This window comes from Salarias fasciatus (genome assembly GCF_902148845.1).
Source record: "Salarias fasciatus chromosome 7 unlocalized genomic scaffold, fSalaFa1.1 super_scaffold_4, whole genome shotgun sequence".
NCBI classification, from domain to species: Eukaryota; Metazoa; Chordata; class Actinopteri; order Blenniiformes; family Blenniidae; genus Salarias; species Salarias fasciatus.
In genome coordinates, this window is record NW_021941229.1 from 13,534,666 (window position 1) to 13,555,104 (window position 20,439).

Consider the following 20,439-nt stretch of genomic DNA (forward strand, 5'->3'; position numbering starts at 1 on the left):
ACAAATCTCTCAAAGCAATAACTGATAAGACCATGCAAGTGCACAGCAGGACTGAGATTAAAAAGAGTTTTAGCGATAAAACGAACAGAATAAAAGTGGTGATTATGCTGCACAACTAACATGAATGCTGGAATTACTTCTTTTTTTCATTGCATGGGTTTCAAAAATATGAAAAGAACTTTAACTTCTGCAGTTTTGCTAAAGAAATCATAGGATGCACTGTAATATATTTAAATTAGGATTGGTTTTGGCAAACAGAAAATGGAACAATTAGGTGATCAAGTTGTAATCTGGCATTTACCTATGTATGCTGATCTTTATATCTGGACAGTGGTAAAATAAAAAAAAGATATACACCATAACACATTGCTTTCATGTTATGAATATTGCCAAAGAAAAGGAAGAGATTAACAGTATTTTCTTTGTGAGTTGCACAGTGATAGACTCCTTTTAAAGGAACACAGTGGAGTGAATAGATGTCACCGTGTGTGTGTGAGCGGTCGTTTCTTTCTGTTTGTCTCGTGATGAATTTCACCCAGTTTAGATTAGCTCCAGCTCCCCATGACACATTTATTTAAGCAGCTTAGAAGATACATGAAAGTCCCATTTTTCAAATGTTGCCCTTTTGGTGTTTCAGTAAAAGAACTTTTTTTAATTAAGCCAAAATAAAGTAAATGTCGGTGCCTGTCAGTCACAAAATTTGAGCTAGAAGGTAAATATAGCTATATATGTTAAAATAATGAATAAAATTGTATATTTCTGATAGTATCTCTAAAAAGAAGAGACACAATTAAAAAAAAAAACAGAAGAGTGTCTATTCACAAATCGTATTTGCTGGGGGGTTTTTTTCCATTTTTACATCACCAATCCATTTAAGTGTCTTAATGCAGAGATTGTAAAACTCAAATTTTATTTAAAGCGACACTAAGGAACTTTCAGTTTTCGTTGATTTTGGCGGCGCCAGCGGACAAAAGCGGTAGTGTTTTGCCTGAACGAATACTACAGTTCCCATGAGGACAAGCGCGTGGCGTCAAAACGTTGCTCCCGGTGGCATGCTGTCGGACTGAACTCGCCTACATTTGTTTCCAGTGGCTGTGTGGAGGACGGATAGCGACGAGGTAATGAATCTAATGGTGGCTAAACAATGTTATATCATGATGCTGAAAATAAACGTTTAACTTTGGTAAACATAACTTAGTTTTTGTACTACTTTTTCCCCCCTCAGAGACCACAGACATGTCGCATGCCGTAAAGCAGTCCGCACATTTGGAGTTCTTTTAGTGTGCAGGGTTCCTACCACCCTCCTCACAGTTGCTTAGTCCAAGTGAAAGCAATACTGACGCCCTCAGGCCGTGACAGAGGGGTCATTCAGCTAGTTGTAAGTCGATGTATCATCACAAAAGATTTTATGAAGGTTGAAAAGTTATCAAGTGTCACTTTAACTTCATCACTGTTCTTTTCAAATGCATGCAAAGATATATGTACAAAGATAGTAAATAGGCAGAATTAGAACTTCATATTAGGTCATTATTTTCTGATTGTATTTTCTAAATGTGTATATTTACAACATGGACATATGAGAATATTGCAGTTCCAAGATGTCAGTGTTGCTTTTATATTAACATTTTCAAACTAAATATCAGACAATTGAAGAACATTAAAATCACAGAAAAGGCCTGATTGAAAAGCTGCTTTAAACTCAGATTTACAAAACCCAAACCTCTCATCGGTTCAGTCTCACTGATTTCTTCTCTCATAGAGAGCGAATCATGAAAAAACAAAAATAGGTATAATGATAAATGTAGATTGTCTTTCTAGTATTTTTGTATAAATTGCCCTTCTATGCTAATAAAGGTTTCTCAGCCTCTCTTCATCCGTCTCGATGTGACACACACTCAGCCTCAGAGGTCATAGTCGTTTGGTCAGTAACCACAGATCCACTGAGACTTAACTTCAAGCCAATCCAATGTCAATTGGATCTTTAAACTCGATATCCGGATAAAGATTAAGCTGAGATTAATCTCCCCTCAGTCAGTTTTATCTTTTCTACAACAGTAAGTAGTGTGATGTGATAGTGAGAGGCAGAGCTTCAGGGCGGGTGGGGGCTCCATCCCTCCACTGCCGCTGCCCTTTGTTGATATTCAGCTTCCAGTATGTGTTCTAACAGAGAGCGTCATGAGAGGGAGGAGCAGATACTTCTTCAAAATGTACTGGACTTACTTGAAAAGTCACTTAAAAAAATAAATGAATGCTTTGAGAAGTAGCATGCACATTACTTTAATTCATGCCTCTTATTGTAATAAATCAATGAATTAAGGGTGTGACTGACAATAGAGCATTACCTTGCCCTTGAGCTGCAGGTGGTGATGGTGCAGGTTCCTGGCGGCGATCATGGCCAACTGTCTCTGAATCCACTGTAACTCCATCTGAGACTGCCTCAGCAGATCCTCCACCTTACTGCTGGACTCCTGGTCCCGCATCGTCACCTGCAAACAGACAACCACAGACAGCACACTGAATCAACAATGAAATTCCTCGATTAGCAGACACAGTGGAATATTGATTATTCTGCCCATTTTAGTTAGATTTGTCAATTACTTAACTTTTTAACCTAACTTCTAAAACAACACATGCCGTTCTTGATGATCAAAGTATTAGTATTATAAAGTATCTGTGTATGACAGTCAGAACCATTAACTCTATTTAACTGACTGACTCTTTATGTATCATCATTTATTGTTTATTTCCTTTATCTGAAACATGTAATTGTAATATCACTAAAAGAGCCATTCAGCTGTGTAAAGAGAAATATGAGCGATTGTTGTTGTAAGACAAAAAACAACAAATAAATGAGCGGAACATTAATTTATCAGAAAGGTAATGGCTCTTGCTGTACAATCCCTTCATCTTCTTTAAAAAATAATTTAAAGCCTGCTTGTTACTGTCAGTTTAAAAACTACATAATGATCCCCTGACAAATACATCAGACACATAATGATAGTAAAATTGCCCTTCCTGTCTGACACTGTCACCCCCACATCAGTTCGTCTGCATGTATCTGTGGGTGCTGACTGGTGTGATTGACGAGTACACGCATGTGTGTGTGTTTTTGTGTGTGTAATGATTGGAGAGAGGAAGCTACGCTCTCTTACATAAGAGAGGATTACTGTCTGACAGCAGCACAATATCAGGGCGGAGTGGGAAAAAAAAAAAAAAACATAAGCTTTCATAAGTTGACGCAAAATCCTCCTCCGTGCCGAACTGCCTTGTAACTTTGTGCAAACACACACTTCCCGGCGCACAAGAGTATTCACAGCGAACACAATACAGGGCGCCGGCGCAGGCAGGGAGGAGAAGGTTTATCCTCCTGCTGCTGCTTCGTGAGAAGCGCTCACCTCTGCTCACAGAGTTTTAAACTGATGAAATTCATCCATCTTGTCAAGCACTTTCATTCAACTGGGGGTCACGGGGGGGCGGGGGGGCAGAGCCAATCCCAGCTCACTGTGTATGGACCATGGACAGGTCACCAGTCCATCACAGGGCAAACACACTCAGATTCACGTTTAGAGTGACCGCTTCATCTGACATGCATGTTGATGGACTGTGGAAGGAAGCCAGTGAACCCAGGAGAATCTCACGCACACTCGAAGAGCATCTAACTCTTCAGGAAACAAAAGTTGGGTTTTTTGCTGATGCAAGACACTTACTACCAATGCAATTCACTGAAGATAAGAAACATATTTGACATAATCTAACCGAACCTTCTGATAGTCAAACAGTGTGCAGCTCTTTGGTTAAAGTGAAGAGCAGCAGGATCGGAGCAGTGAGCGAGTCATTTGTTCAGGAGAGAAAAAAAATTCTTTAAAGGCACTTTCCTCATTTGTCTGTCTTAAAGCCACGGCCAAATGCTCCAACAGATTCTCTGTGCTGACTCACCTTGGACAGCGTCTATTTCCTCACAGGGGATTGTGGAGGCGGAGGCCAGACACAACAACACACACACACACACACACACACACACACACACACACACACACACACACACACACACACACACAGCTCAGGGTTTTTTATCTGTCATTTCCACCTATCGACTAATCTACCCATCACTTTGATTAATTTTATAATATCAGTGCTTGATTATGAAGCTCCATGTTCCTCTTGAGAAGATTCCAGTCTAGGATTCTAGTTTGGTTCATTTTTTTTTCTCTAGTTTTCACAGAATTGTCCAGTTTGCCGAGCAAAGTTTTATTTAAATAAAAAATATGTATTGCATTATGTGAAAACTGGAACAACAGATCACTGTGAATGGTGAATTGGAGTTATGATTCTACCTCAATGAACATACAAGTGTTTATAAAAATACAAAATATAATTGAAAATTTGTTTTTGTCATCTATACTAAAAGCATATCAACTATAGAGATACAAGCATTTTTAAAAATTTGAATGTGATATTACAGCAGTTCAAGTTTCAGAAAATATAAACCGGACTTTGCTCACTAAGAAAGTTAAAATTAAAAGTGCCACTTACATGCTGCAAATTCTCACTCCCAAGAAAAAAAAACTGAACAATATCACTGAACTTACCCATTTAATGAGAGATCTTGTGCCTCTCTCATCCTCTGGCTTCTCCTCTTGTCCTGAGTGCCAACCAAAGTTAAAAAAAAAAACAAAAAACAAGACCGATCAGGCTGAAATGACATGGAGATACAGTCCATCCTGCAGCTTCCAGGACTTCAGATGTGTTCTGATGCGGTCAGCGTGCGTTGCTGTCTGTAGGTACATTGCTTCTCACTGACAGGACTCGCTCTTTCGAAACAGAAGTCGGTTATGATTCAGAATTTTATCTCATGGTGTTCTTGTACCCGGGGCTGCCTGCTGTGCCACCATATGGCACACTTAACAAGAGCAAGAAATGTGAAGATGAGATGGAAAAAGAGCATTTAATGCCAACCACTCACCTGTAAAAGGAGAGAAAGGCACATTCGCAGGAATTTACAGGACGGATTTCAATGCTACAGATATATTTTGTGCTAAGTTGAGTTGGCAAACGGCCCAGGATGTAGTGTGTCTTTGCCCACAGTCAGTTTGGACTGATCCCAGCACCCTGCAACCCCAAGATGGATAAAGCTGCACACAAGATGGATAGGTGACCACTGAAAAAGACCCAGTCACATTTCTATTGTCATTAACATGGTTTTGGGTTCTGCGTGAGTAGTAATTTCATGTGAATAGGTGCTTGAAAATGTAGCTTTTTGGAATTAAAATGCATGCATTTGAGAAAATCCACCTTAAAATGCAGTTAGTTTGACATTTAGAGACTAAATGTGGTTTATGGACATTGTTCCCTGCCTCGTTATATTTGGAGATTATTTTGCAGGCTGCCAGTTGCTCTAGTTTATTTAAACATGGCTGTTTTTGTGCATGAACAGGAAAAGAACAGAAAGTTTCAAGTGAAAACTGGCAACTTTTTCATGTTGTCACCTCACAGAGGAGCTGTTTTTATCTTCTCTTAGACACTTGGTACACACTTTCTTTTACAATTCCTCCTTTCTCTGTCACACCTGATTCCACAATGAACAGTTTGTAAAGAGCCTTCTGCACATTATGAAGAGCTATTATTATCTATTAAATCATCAGCATCCCAAACATGTGAAATATCAGGGAGGTTTGCCAAGACAGTGCTGAGAAACTGCAGTCTGGAATTCAGCTAAATTCATTATTCTGATTAATCATGGAGGATATCATATTAACCGCATTTTAAAGAACTGACGAAATGTGACTTGGATTGTTCTTCACAGAAAATCTGTTACTTCTCACTGTACAAGCCCTTATAGCCTTCTTTTTTCAAACCATGTAAATTTCATTTTAAAATGATGGAAAAATCACACTAACCATATGACAGGAACAAGGAAAACTTTCCAAGTACTGGTATATCTGCAAAAATTAATTCTTCTGTACATGTAGGTCTCATTGTTTGGACTTCAGATTAAATGTGCAGGACTGGATTTATCCAAAATGTCATCCAGACTACAGAAAACAGTGTCAAACAGAAACTAATGCCCATCCTGCCATGTGCATCCCTCAGCATCTGAATTTATATGAAATTATTTTCCAATAATTTTCACAGGTTTCATGCATACCATGCATCCCAACCACAGACTTTGAAAACGGTTTTATTGATGTATATTGGTCACAATTCAACATTCTGAAACTATTTTGTTCATATTTAAGCTCAAAAACATGCTCTTTAAACAACTTTCCATCAGTCAGTTTTGACACGCAGCTGTATGAACAAAAGGGAAAGTAAATGTCTGAAGTTGTACTTTACAAAAATAAAATACACATCCTAAACCAGACAAAAATGCTGTCCCAGCACGTCTCCCCCTCCTTTCAGCAAGTGTGTCGCCGTTTCAAACTCCAGCGGGACGCTCTTAATCTGGGACTGCTTCAGGTCCTTCTCCATCAGCTGTGAAAGAGAGCATGAAACACTCCATTTCTGCTGCTCGGGTGAGTCGGCGACGAATATGGATGAAATTTGATTTTGGGGGGGGGGGGGGGGGGGGGTGTTAGAAAACAGAGGGAGGTAATCTTGCCTCGTGCGCTGTGGTCTCCAGCACCTCGCTGATGTCGTCCTCTTGATCTGAGAGGGGTGTGTTGATCAACATGGCGGCTTTGGCCACATCTGGATGATAGTGTCTCTGGAGTGTCTGGGGATGGTGGGGGGGGGGAACATAAGCATCTTCAATTCTTCATTATCTTTAACAAAGATAATAATGCAAAAAAAAAAAAAGATAAATGACAAATCTGTTGATCCTCCTGTCACACATGATGAATTTGTGGATCACAAATCAATAACAATCGCACCTTAATTTCCCACAAGCTGCTGTCGAGGGCGCGACACTGAGCAGGATCCTTTTCTTCCATTAAATACGGGTCCTCAACAGCGTCTGTCGTTATGAAGGCAAATATACATCAGATATCTGTTCATCGTATACAGGTTTTAATAAACTGACAATCGCCTGAGCGTGATTTTTGGTTCACTCTCAACAGAAACCTGGCGGACGCTCACCGTTTTCTGCGTCTGGCTTGTGAATAAGGACTCTGCTGGACGGGTGGCGGCGGATCAGGTTATAGATGAAGGGCAGCACTATGAGGAGGGCTGTGGGTGGTGCTGTCAGTGCCAGACGGGCCAGGCGCTTGGCGAAGGCGGCCACTAAGTACACCGGCAAGTGACTGCAGACGAGCACACACATTGCAGGCATTTTGAATAGCACGAAGCAAATTTGAGTGACATACTGGTGATGTTTTCAGCTATTGAGGCCTAAAGGGTCTTACCTGGAGCTAAGAAAGATGTTGGCCAGATGAAAAAAGCGCGCTCTGTATTTGACGTGGAAAACAGAGGGCTCAAGGAGATTATAGAGCTTCTTGTAGAAATCAGGATAATCCCTGCAAACACACACGGGGTATTTAATATACTTCACTCAACTGTCTTCTACAGAGTCAACAGAAGACGGTTATTGACAATAATGTGACAATTAAGTGCAATCAAAGGACGCCAGTCTTATAATACTCACAGGTTGTGTTGATGAATGAGAACAAAAAGGCCGTTTAGAGCCAGCAGGCTGATGGCTCCACCTGTTCAGTCAAATCACAGTTTGAGATTTTAACTCATAGAATTTCACTAAGCAAAGCTGGAAACACTACTGATAGTAAGAAACTTTACTGCAGCACTTCTTCAGTCTATGCAGAATACGGTTTAATCACAGTCAGCTTCAATCTTTCATTCCTGATAAATTCATTTGATTTCTGTATCACCATGTTTGCATGATGTTCAAAAACACAGCTTTTATGAACACCAGTCAGCGGCCCATGTTCACTGCTACTATGTAACGAGTAATTTGTCTGATTTGTTGACACAACATGTTAAAAAGAACTCCACTCATTCTGCATTAGACTGATGATGCTACTTCCTGATTTATTCAACTCTATTTTTAAAGGAGGGTGGTTTGTATGTTTCCAAAGATCAAATGGAAAAAGTGCCAGGACAAAACTATAGAACAAATACAGATACTGCAGATGATTCAAGAGTGAAAAACTATGGCACAGGAGAAAGAAAAAAAGTCAAAGTCTGACACCTGCTGAGAAGTAATTGTGTTTTTAACAAAAACAGTGTTTTCACAACACCGAATATAGCTCTGATTTAAAGGCCGTTCACGATGGTAACTGACATCACATGAGAGTTAGGACCAATATGATCATTACAGAGCTGATATTTCTTCTGTGGGGTTCGATACAGACGCCAGCCCTTCACACCACTCTGACTTGTATTGAATAGTGTGTTCTGACCCACGGTCTCAGTCACGGCTTCACTTTCAGAATGACTGCATCCGCTGCTGCCTTCCATTTGTGACACAGATGTATAGAAAGTAATGGTTCTCTATTTTTTCATTTTCTTCTGTAGGCACACTGTGAAACATATTTCTTTAATGACCCTAACATGGTATTTTTTTCTGACATGCCTAACCACTGCTAGTTATTTGTTTGTTTGTTTGTTTTTTTATTTACTTCGATCAGTTTGGAGATAAATAATTTGCTTAAGTCAAACCGTCCATTTATTTAATCTGTGCATGAGTGAATGTTGTTGTGTATAATATATAACTTAATAGATGTGTTTTTAAAATCAGTGATGTGAGTCCAAGAGGGGCCTGAATGACAAATTAAAGCTAATAATTAGTGCAAAAATGTAGCAATTAAAACAACTGCAGTCTATGTTTTACCTTGGGAAAAAAAAGCAAAGTTAAGAAACTGAGATGAGTAGTTTGTATCCTCATTTCACCTAAAAGCAATATTTGGATGGTTGTTCAAATACCATCACAGTCGTGTCATGAAAGTCAGAAGAAATAAACAACTCACCAACATCATAGGCAGCAGTCAGAAAGTCAATCATCAGAGTGGGTTTGCTCATATGAGGCAAAATGGAGTCATGGAGGATCACCAGGATCCTTTTATACATGCTGCTTGGCAACTACAACAGAAATCAACAAGCCAGAGAGGTTAAACAAAGTGTGGATGGCAGTGCACTCCAAACGTGCACAGAAAAGTTGGAACTCAGTAAAATCTAGATATTTACCTTGTACTTGAGAAAGCCAAGCCACATCCTCTCAAATGTACGTTTGTGCTCCTGAGATGGAGAAAAACATTTTGATAAACATTTTAGCTCCCAGTACAACCCTGCAGATTTTGATTCAAAGTATTGGACTTACATTCAGTTTTGCAGCTTTCCAGTCCTTCTGCTTGGCTACAAATAAAAGCATTTATTTAGTGATTTATAGCCACGTACAAAACACAGAGCCCTTCAGCATCAACAAAAGCAGAAACCTGCAATGAGGCATCAAAGCACATTCAAAACTCAGCACTTACCGTCCTGTTTGACCATGAAGTTGCTGAGTTCTGACTCCTCGTTTGGCACACTGATGCTGGACATGAGGGTGAACACATTGTTTTGATATATGGGCATCACAGCCTGAGGAAAGCACACAAACATGATTTAGCACATGAAAAACATATTTTACAACACAGGAAACAGTTTTTCCAGCACGTGTGATGCATTTCCATACCCCCTTGTTTTGCTCCATCACTCTGCCTACGTTCTCCCGAATGGAGCTCATCACATAGTAGCGCAGGTCGTCCATCTCCAGGAACTCCTGAAACCTGGAGATCAGCAGGGAGTTGTCTGCAGTCTTGGACAAAAGGTTGTCCACCACCGCCTGACAGAACACACACATCAGAAGGTTCTTAGGGTTACTCATGACAAAAGCCTAATATTCAACTTAATATCTTAAATCATAAGAAATTAAACTTTATTGATGTAGGACTTTTGTGGATGTTCATACAACTCAAATTGATCAAATGACAATTAAAAAATGATCAGTCAAAACAAGTTAGGAAAAGAAAAAAGTCAATACAAGATTAAAAAAGATGTGAGTATTTTTTTTTTTTTTTTAAACACTGATGGTCACACTTTCCCACCTGTATCAACTCCCTCGGGAAGCTGTAATGTTCACTCCAGTCCAAGTTCTCAAGAGGATGCTGTCCTTCTGCTGTAGCAAACTTTATCAGGCAGCAGAGGGCACTCTCCTGAATTCAAAGAAGTTTTCATAATGTGGAACAGGAACAAGTTAAATACAGAACAAACATTTTACTTAAACTGCTGTAATACTGAGTAATATATCGACATGAAGAACCTGACACAAGAGCATGAGAAATTCTAAATAACCTTAACATGTCACACAATGGGCATGGTGTATAAACTATAGTGTGCTACTGCCTTGACTTCGCCCAGAGAGTTTCAATTCTTTTGCATCCAAATGTGGGAAGACCATGTGAATGCTATAAAGGATACTGACAAAGTCATGATTTCCCTACTTCTACAGTCCTAATACATTTCGTAGATGTAACTGACAGTATGGGTGTCATCTTCCCATCACAATGAACTTTACAGGCAGTGTGACCTGAGTTTGGTTCAAGTATCTGTGATGGACGAGGTATGGATTGATGGATGGTAACATGGACAATGTGGTGTACTACTGAAAGGACCAAGTTTGTTCTTGGCCAAACGTGCAGGTGATGAAATGCCAGACTGCAACACAATTGCTCTTTAGTCACACTCAGGCATTAATAAAACTGGTACAGGAATCATGTGAAGTCTCTAATCACAAAGTGTGTAAGGTAAAGCTTAATCATGTTGTCCAAATTTAGAAGATTATGATGAGAAAAGGATAGTCTTACCTTGATGGTATGAAGCTCATGACTGAGGTGATCCAGCAGTATCTCCACACTATTTTTATAACGATGTCGCATGAAGATCCTGAACTTCTCCTCTGCAGAGTAACCTCCTTTAATCAGGGAAAAACATTTTAAGAAACATTATTACTTAATGCGCAGGCAGGATCAGACACAAGACGTCTGATCGTCTAATCTACTCAACTCAACTTTATTTATATAACACTTTAAAAACAACTATCTAGGATGAACTGTAGCTCCTGTAACGTTGAATTTTTACCTCCACTTCATAACTCGACATTACCAGGGATTGTTACTCTGCACTCACCGCTCAATGCCTCCTCTTCTTCGGGGAGTTTCCCCATGAACAGGTCTTTTCTTTCCAGCAACGAGCAAAACAGTGTACTGCAAGCCTCAACAGCGCTGATAACATCCTTTTCTTTTTCAGACTGCAAACACACGTATGTGATGAACACAAATCAGTTAAAAATTTTCATAAATAGCTCAGTTAAAGTGATGCCAAGTCAATTTCGTTAGTACAACCTCTGCACAAAACTAAGAAAAATAGAACTAGATTTTACCTGAAGGACCTCAAGAACGTCAAACACGTCGTTGGCGTGTTTTTTGCTTTCTAATATGCGTTCAACGGTGCTGCTGAGGTCGATTTTAGCCTTTTTCACACTTTGATTTGTTGTTTTCTCTGAACTCACGATGCGCTTTCTGGTCGGCGCCATGTTGACTGGTGCTACGTTTGGGTAACCGGTTGAGAGCATAGGAAAAACTATTATCGTGAACGCAACACCAAAGAGAATGTACCAGATTTTTGGTAGGTTACTTCATGTGCAATATTTTAACTGGATTATTTACAAATTAGTAAATAAGTGCTTACATGTGCGGCATAAAAGTGTTTTTATTAGCATAATTTTATTATTAAATTTCACTTTAAGTAAACCAACTTGTTCCTGAATGCGACATCAGTCCACGTTACCGCAAGTATCGCCCCCTTGTGGTTGGAAGGCGAAATTCAAGCCCTTTTGCAGGACAGATAGATGTCTGAAAAAACAGTGCAACGTGTTTACTGTGGAATTATAATTTGCAACCAATACCTCAACATGATTGATATGAATGAGAACCTACTCCTTATGTAGGCATCACTGCAGGGACACTTAAAAAAACCAAGCATTCATGTGTGTTTTGGTGTTAAAATAAGACAAGCACTTTTCAAGAAGGAACAGAGGCTTCTTTTATTTTCTTATTTGGTATAAACATGTGTAAATGAGAAACATGAATTTATCACCATAAAAAAACGGATTTCAGCACTGTCTGACTGTAAATAAAAGCTAGTTTCCATGAAAAGAAAGAATGTCTGGGTGAGAAAATGCCAGTTTCTGTCGAGCCAGTGAATTAATCAGATTCATTTCCTTCATCTGCATTTTCCTGAAAAAGATAAAAGAGCAACAATGAATGAGCATATACCACAATCGACACGCTTCACAATTTGATGCTTAGATTCCCAATAACCTGTTTTTGATCCTTGTTGTCCCGTGTTTCCCCAGCGGTGGTTTCAAAGTCGTGGATGGGCAGCGTGGACATCCAGCTGACCATGGAGCCCTCTTGACACTCCGTCTCGACGATGGTGGGGTATATGTGAGCTTCCTTAAAAGCCTTGATCGCCGCCTCTTCGCGATCCCACTCCAGGCGCTCGTGAAGCCCGTCCCCTCCGAAGCGCTTGTTGTAGCGGTCAAAGTGGACTCTTTCCAGGACCAGCCCCAGCCCCGGAGCTTTGGGAACGTCCACCTTCTCCTGTCCCCAGCTCCGCTCCATCACGTCCTCCTTGGCATAGCCCTTGATCACGGCGATTACCAGGCCGATCATCTTGCGGATTTGGTGCAGCATGAAGCTCTGGCCGCGCACGGTGATCACCGCGAACTCACAGTCGCTGCAGAGGAAAGGCTCCCCGCAGGACATCTCCGTGATGTAGCGGCGGGCGCTGGGGTCGCTCGGAGCCTTCTGGGAGGTGAAGTTGTGAAAGTTATGGGTGCCTTTATAGAGGGAGAAGAGACGGTTCACTCTCTGAAGCGTCTCTGCTTCCAGGCGAAAGGCTGCGATTTTCTTAGTGTCATAGTCTTTTGGAGAAAAGGCCACAGTTGGAAGCATGTACGAGTACGTACGAGCGTCACAGTTGTTTTTGGAGTTGAAACCTTGAGTCACCCGTTTCAGTCCTGTGAGCACAAAGAAAGACATTCAAAGGTTAAGACGGACCTTTTTCTTCTGGATTCATCATTAAAATACATTGATACTGTCATCCTCAGAGAAATCTCAAACCGGGATCTCACCGAGCACTCTGATCTGCGCTGGCAGATGCTCATTGATCTTTTTGATGATGTCGTCGATCAATCGCACCTTCAGAGACACCACTTGGCCAGCCGCAGACACACCCTACACAAGTTCAAACAAACGATCTTGATTTGTGATTGAAACCAATAAAATATTGTAAAAAGTAACCACAGTATGGCCAACATGGCACAGCTGGTGTTAACTGTTGATGAAGTCAAACATTTCAAGGTTTCAAAAGCTGTTTCCTACAGTCTTATATAATGTCTTTTTCCTTTTTTCCAAGTAAGTGTTGTGCCATGTAGTTTTACCATGAGCACAAAAGATGTCCTAGAAAGTTGTTTTGAAAGGATGTAATGTGGGTTATTAATGGGTTATATCTATGTTTCATGTAAGTTGTGATAAAAACCAACACTGTAATCCCCCCCAACTCTCATGTTACACATGTTTGTCTCACACAGAGTAGCAATCTATGATTACCTGTCTTCATTCACATTTTTAAGGTAATATTGTTAAATCTATTGTGATCAAAAGGAAATCAAAAGCACAACACTTCTCGTGTTAGTTTCACACTTAATTGTAAGTCTTCCTCTTTAGCCAGCAACTGTGAAAACACTCAGAAGTGTTCAAAAAGACTTAATTACAATCTATTACACTTACAAACAAATCAGGGTCAAAAGTATGTTTGAAGAAATGTTCCACAGTTTTCATATCTCCTCATTTCTTTTTATCATAATTTCGTCTTCCTTGGCGTTTACTCAGAAACAAGCCATATATACCTTATCTGTTCTGGCACATCTTTGGAAAGACATCTTCTTCATGTCATCGCCGTGGTTCTCAGGAATACAGCCAGATTTCACCAGAGCAGTCACCAGATCATCCTCGATGGTCCTGAACTGAGAGGTCCCAGAATTTCTCTGAAACAAAAACACTTGAATGTGAATTCACATCAAACAACAGTGTTCACAAAAATCAGAAGACAACTTTACTTCTGAATTGTACCTGCATGCCATAGTATCCCTTCCCGGAGTATGCCAACAGAAGGACAACTTTCTTTTTCGGAAACCTCTTTTCATCTTCCGTGTGTTCATCTGTTTTGATTTTTTTGGCAGCTTGCAGCCTCTCACTGGAGTCCTCATTTTCTTCATTCGTTCGCTTCAACAGCTTAGCTGTCTGCTGCTCTGTAGATCCTTCACTCATTGCTCTCAGGAACCTGTTCAGGCCACCTAGAAATAACACATCAAAAACCTTCAAAAGTCTGACAACAATTATTATTCATGTGTCTACATGTCAGATGACAGCCGGTTGTTTTTTTAATACTTACCGTGTGTCTTTAGCGTCCACCTGTAGTTAACCAAGACACCAAACAGCGGTCGGATTTCTAACATAACAGGTTAAACCATGACTGAAGCCTGCAGCTACATGCAAAACGATGGAACTGGACCGAGGACGCTCACGCGACGGAGAGCGGCGTATTGGTGACCGTATTAAATTATCCTCTGGTTAAATTAATATTTAGGGATGTATTGAAAGGGTTACATTAGCGGAGCAGTTTGCCTGTGAGCTGTCCCGCTGGATGATGGGAGGAAGAAACACATGGCACCACCAACTTTGACCTCTGTCGCAAGTCTCGCGAGAGTTGTTCAGTTCTCGTTTCTAGATGGTACAGCGGTACAGTGTGAGGCCTTGTAACAACACATTGATATAAAATGTATCTTTTTGGAATGAATGCCCCAAAACAGTTATTTATTTTGGTAATGTAGCATTTTTTGGATACAAATTGTATGATTTCATTCATATTAATAATGAAAATCTTTATACCATTTTTAGGGACGGTGTGTTGTTTGGACTATTTTAGAACTGTATGTTAAAAAGATTACTTTCTCTGCAAAAAAAAAAAAAAAAAACCTATGTTTTGTTCCTTTTCATATTAAGTTCAAGCAATACATTTTCTAAAATAAACACTGACAAACTAAAAGCGGTGAAAACGAAACAAATCTGAACTTTACTGATTGTACTTGTGCAAACTCAAACTCCACAGCATGAAATGTGACTTTTTGCTTCTTCTTTCTTTTTGTTTTCATTTATTTTATCCTTTTCCTCCTTGTACTGTTCATATAAAATTGTTTTAAGTAATAAAGCTTAAAACTCATGCTTATCAATTTTTAAATGAAGTCTTCAATGAAACTAATCTTTTGTTGTTGAGCGGATGTACAGTTATGTACAAAGTTTTTTCGAAATAAAGACATAAAAATGTATTTAGAATAAAAGCGGGATAAATACACAGTAGTAACGTCTTGTGCAGTAATAATTGTTGGCCACTTGAGTGCAGCAGAATCAAACTCAGGAAACGTTGCTGCAGTCTGGTGGTGAATTCATTTCAGGGGTTATATTCAGTCCAATTTGACCTTGAGTTGGCCAGAATAGTAAAATAGCAGCACAGTAATCTTTCTTTACAGTTTTTGGCAACTCAATATGTTTCAATTGTCTTAATGCAAAGATACATGAATATTTTAAGCAAATTTTACATTTGGAGTAAAACCATAAGAAGTTATGTGTTTGAGGAAAAATAAGAGCTATCTCCCTCATGTCTTTTTTTTAGCGATGCCTCCTGGTGCAAAGGATAGTGAAATGAAGAAATAAAAACAATAAATCATTTCTCTGTTTGCATTACTTGCATGTTTTGACAAATTTACCTTAGTATTGTGCTGGTTTTTATGTTATGCTCCTTCATGCTGCTGGATTGGACCCTTTGGGGACCAGATTTTGGCTCATTGGCCATACATTTGAAGTCCATGGTTTAGGTATTTGAATTTTTATAAGGTTCAGTATATGGCTTTTTTGACCTCAATAGCAAGATTTCATGTTCAATATGAAGTTGCACATTCTCAAGCTGTCTACCTTGAGCAAAATGCAGTGTTTTATGTCAAAACACACCCAGAACCTTCAAACCGGCTGCTTATTTCTTGAAAAGGCCATCTCGGGAACTCTCAACTTGTTGCAATGAACACAACCTCAGCTGAAGGCAAAGACAGACATTCAACCTACATAGAAATTAAACCATGATGTTTACATTTGCCATGTCTCAAGAAGCAGTCCTGTTAACATCTGTGAATAAAGCCGAAAGTGAAATTACGATATCAAAGGACGACAGTGCTGTTTATATCCTTCCCAAGGACATCACAACATGGAATCATGCCGGTTGCCAGGAAGCCAAACCATTAAACTCCTCATCTTGGGAAGTCCTCAGTCAAATGCAGTTTTTTTTTTTTTTTTCACGGAACCTTATAAGGTGGTCAGTAAGTTTTCTGTAGAGAAGCCAATGCCAAACATAGGCATGCTATGGGAGCACGGCCTTGGTTGCCACATATCACATGAGGCATGCACCAATTTTTCCTGAAAATGCAGATCCTACTTTAAACCTGTGAGTCTCCAAGTAGTGGAATAATGATTCCAGCTGGTGATGCAACTGATACAGTTTTGATGGATCTCACAGCTAAGAGTATTTTCAGCTGAATTAAAAACCTCACATAACCATCTTGTAAAGGTGTTCGACTTTTAAAAAAAAAAGTAATATTAGATGGAAAGCTCCTTCAGATGTCCTAAAAAAAAACTACTAAATGAGACAGAGATGATTGAATAGCTTGTAAACATGTGGATGATAGAAGCACTTCAGCAAATCAGCATTTGTGTTGTTGATGATGCAACAGATATTACACAACATGTTCCATCTTTTGTGAACGAGCAGTGATGTTTGTTCATCCTCCTGAGCTCAGACATAAATAACACCACGTATTTGTCCTGTTAGTGTGATCTGAAGTCTGACTGCTGGAAGGAGAAAAGACAAAAGAGCAATGGCTCTTCAGTTTTCTGAGAAAGTCTACTATCGTCACAGTAGACCATTTACAGTGTTCAATCTGTTTTGTATGCTTTCTTTTTTTTTTTTTTTAAAGAACTCAGGCTCACCTGTACTCCTCTACAGTGTGAGCTGGTCACACTGATCTGTGCTAATACGAAAAACAGTCACAGCAATGCTTTCATCAGATCAGACTAAAACTCGTCACCACCTCCCATGTATGATAAATATAATTAGAAAAACTATCCTGGTCATCAGCGAAGAAATCCACAGCTGTTCCTCGGCCAGCTGAGTTATATAAGTTGTTGATGAAATGACACATCACATATTTGCTAAAGTTTCATTTTTTTTTTCGTGTCACCTGATGAGGATTAAAGATGCAATGTAGTCCTTTAATTGAAAACTGTCCATCGCTCCAGTATCTGAGATGCAGTAATCAGCTTATGTGAAAGAGCACTTTCAGCATCTGATCAGATGAGAATTTATTTAACGGAATGTATTTAATATAATGTGATATTGTTTGGGAATACAGCAATGCAACAGACTCAAACACAAACATTTAAGAATGAAGCAAGGCAGCAGCTGAAGGTGATGCTTGTGTTTGAGGTGTTTTTTGTTGGACTGATGCATTTAAGTATACCTTTACGGATGCTATATTGCAGGAGCATGAACCATACATGTGTATCTCACACAGATACAGTAAGAAATAGGAATGCATTTTTACCCATATTTCATTCCTTTCAGTTTTAGCTTATAAGTCAAACATATCAGAGGGGGTATAAGAAACTATTTTTGCTCTTTTTTTTTTTTTTTTTACAGCTATGACTATTGCAATTAAAATTTCAAAAATGATGGCAGCTTTTTAGTTTATTCATTATGAGTGGAAAGAACAACACAGTTAAAGGTTTTACTCATTTTCTGTGTCTGCATGGAGGTGTATGAATATCCCTGTTTGAGACTGAGCTTGCATGCTGTCTCCTCAGGTCTTCTGGTTTCCTCCCACAGTCCAAAAACATTCATTTGTAAGGTAACTAATTGTCCATACTCATTTTTGAAATGTCTTGGGGGTGCCCTGCCTCTCCTCCATTGTCAGCTGGGACTGACTCCTGCACCCCAACACCCTAAATTGGATAAAATGCCATAGAAAATTGATAAATGGCAGATGTTTAGTGATGGTAACAAGGTATTTCCCTTCACACCTTAAATAGTTTACATCAAATAGTGATTTATTGACAGTAATGACAAAAGAATTCCTCTGTGACAGCCTGGAACTACCTCACTGCACTCCATTCATGCTTATCTCCGGTGTTTTGTGAGTGGTGGACTGACAGAGGCTTTTTATGGTCCTCCTCTTTTTTAGTCAGACTTTTTCTGCTATCCCAGCGGCACTGATTTTGTCTCTCATTCTCAATGAAGAGATGTCTCACTGCAGCAGCACACATTAATCCCAGTGTCTGAAAATAACTTGCCTTTCAGATAAACAGCAGACACCGCAGGCTGCAAACCATTTCAAACAGAAACAGCCTCAAACAGCTTTAGATGGACTTGCAAAAAAGGATTCCCTTTGTTCTATAAAATGATGCTCTTCAAAGATGCTTTTGTTGTTCTTTTTTTTTCTCCCCCTTTTAAGCTCAGCTTGTTGCGTTACTCACCAAAACTGTCACTGACCACTGAGGTGTCATTTTAAAGACTACTTATAGCATGACTGTAGCAGATAAATTCTCTGGCGCAGCGATTAAAGACCAGAGAGCAAAAGATAAGACTGACTCTGTTATATCACTGCGGAGGCTGCTCTGTCACAATGACAGAGACTGTGATTCCTCTCAGACAGTTCTAGTAACACCGACACAAGTAAGACGATGGAGCTAATGCGGACACCACAGGATGGGTCTAGAAAGGCAAAGGTGGTTCAAATTCATCTGGATAATTTTGAGATTAAACAAGTAAATGTTTAAAAGTGAATGTCTTCGTACAATAAGATCATTCATGTTACTTATAATGTATCTGTCTTTTATGTAAAGATATTGTGGACATTTTTCAACCTTTTAATTCATGCAGTATCTTGATGAATCGGTGCAATCTTGGCAATATATCCTACATCCTTAGTTGAAGATGATCATGGTAATTTACAACCACTGAATAACAGTAAGATCTTCAAGTATTTCACGTTGCCTGAATCACAACAGAGTGTTCCCAAACACTCTATCTTCTGTTCAATGTTTTCTGTTCTTTTTGTTTTAGAAAAAACAAACAAACTTACAAAAAAACTATTGCAGTGGTAAGGGCTGTTATCTCACAGCAAGAAGGTCATGGGTTCAAATACCCTCCAGGCCTTTCTCTGTGGAGTGTGTGTGTTCTCCCCGCGTGTGCGTGGGTTTTCTCTCACAGTCCAAAAACATGCATGTGAGGTTAACCGCGATCCTAAATTTTGTGTCTGTGTGTGTGTGTGTGTGTGTGTGTGTGTGTGTGTGTGTGTGTGTGTGTGTGTGTGTGTGTGTGTGTTACTCAGACTGGAAACCTGTCCAGGGTGTTCCCTCCCAGAGCACCAGTGCCCCTGAACCGGATAGAGTGGTAAATAAAATGGATGGATGGATGAAAAAAATGCTTGCAGGCAATTAATTTCAGACTGTAGCGATCATGAGGCGAAATAGTGGTGTGCCTATAAATAACCACTGTGAAGTAAACTGTATATGTAAGCTGTAAGACATATGAGGTATATGGTGGGTGTTCTCAAATGACTAATGCAAAAAGGGTTAGATCAAATTAGTTATAACTGCATCTCCTTCTCTATTGTATCTCTCTGCATGTGTATACACATGTAAATAGCCACGATTTATTTGCTTATATGTGAGTGTCTGTATGTTTATGGTTCTGTAATGCATTTTTGTTTGGATTGTTGCAGCTCCCACTGCTGTCGCCACAGTGGTGGCCTGTCAGACTGCAACAAGCAAACTTTACTGACCTCAAGACCTCCACTGCCTCTGAAAGAAATATACTGATAGTTGTATTTCTTGTTGCTTTTCTGTCATCTTCATACCTGAAATAAATAACTATCAATCCATCAATTGGTGATAAGGACATCTGGAATAAAGCAGTGTATTGGTAACAACATAAGTAATTTTCCACAAATCCAGGAGCAACAATCACTTCTACAGTAAATCATTCATTAATTTTGCCAGCTGAAATCTTAAGCATTTAAAACATAGTTGTTGTGTTTGGATGAAATTGACCGCCATGCTGTCATACAATTATGTAACATCAATCCATGTTTTCCACTGCAAATTCAGGGTCACAGTGGACTGGACCAAACAGAGCTGAGATGTGCAACACCTCCATTGCATGTTTTTGGACTGTGGAAGGAAACCAGATTACACACAAAGGGAAAATATGCAACTTCTATCATAGAAAAAGTACTAAATAATCGGAGACCGTAGACATACTGTTAAAAACCCCGCAACAACT

General features: G+C 39.5%; 3 protein-coding genes across 9 annotated transcripts in view; all 3 read right to left on the reverse strand.

Annotated features, from left to right (window-relative positions):
• The window catches only part of rimbp2a (RIMS binding protein 2a), a 68,697-nt gene extending 66,217 nt beyond the window's left edge, over positions 1-2,480 (reverse strand). For all 6 annotated transcript variants that reach the window (XM_030084355.1, XM_030084354.1, XM_030084358.1 and 3 more), the window contains exon 1: positions 2,343-2,480. In XM_030084355.1, the coding sequence (XP_029940215.1) occupies positions 2,343-2,480 (138 nt within the window). The remainder of the gene's footprint in view (positions 1-2,342) is intronic.
• A 3,701-nt stretch (positions 2,481-6,181) lies between these two features.
• On the reverse strand, positions 6,182-11,521 carry noc4l (nucleolar complex associated 4 homolog). Of its 2 annotated transcripts, none has more exons than XM_030084940.1 (15): positions 11,369-11,521; positions 11,116-11,236; positions 10,794-10,900; positions 10,035-10,142; positions 9,626-9,772; positions 9,426-9,528; positions 9,269-9,303; positions 9,136-9,186; positions 8,919-9,030; positions 7,580-7,640; positions 7,341-7,451; positions 7,075-7,238; positions 6,870-6,952; positions 6,599-6,712; positions 6,182-6,471 (listed from the first exon to the last, which is right to left on the reverse strand). In XM_030084940.1, exons 1-15 carry the CDS (start codon positions 11,519-11,521, stop codon positions 6,352-6,354), a joined length of 1,590 nt encoding a protein of 529 aa, XP_029940800.1. In that variant the 3' UTR covers positions 6,182-6,351. The 2 variants fall into 2 exon arrangements, with proteins under 2 accessions (XP_029940800.1, XP_029940799.1); XM_030084939.1 differs by having other exon boundaries at positions 9,623-9,772.
• A 499-nt stretch (positions 11,522-12,020) lies between these two features.
• Positions 12,021-14,716, reverse strand: pus1 (pseudouridine synthase 1). Its single transcript, XM_030084885.1, has 6 exons — positions 14,446-14,716; positions 14,124-14,347; positions 13,901-14,038; positions 13,124-13,226; positions 12,309-13,009; positions 12,021-12,224 (listed from the first exon to the last, which is right to left on the reverse strand). Exons 1-6 carry the CDS (start codon positions 14,507-14,509, stop codon positions 12,192-12,194), a joined length of 1,263 nt encoding a protein of 420 aa, XP_029940745.1. The 5' UTR covers positions 14,510-14,716; the 3' UTR covers positions 12,021-12,191.
• Positions 14,717-20,439: the final 5,723 nt, after the last annotated feature.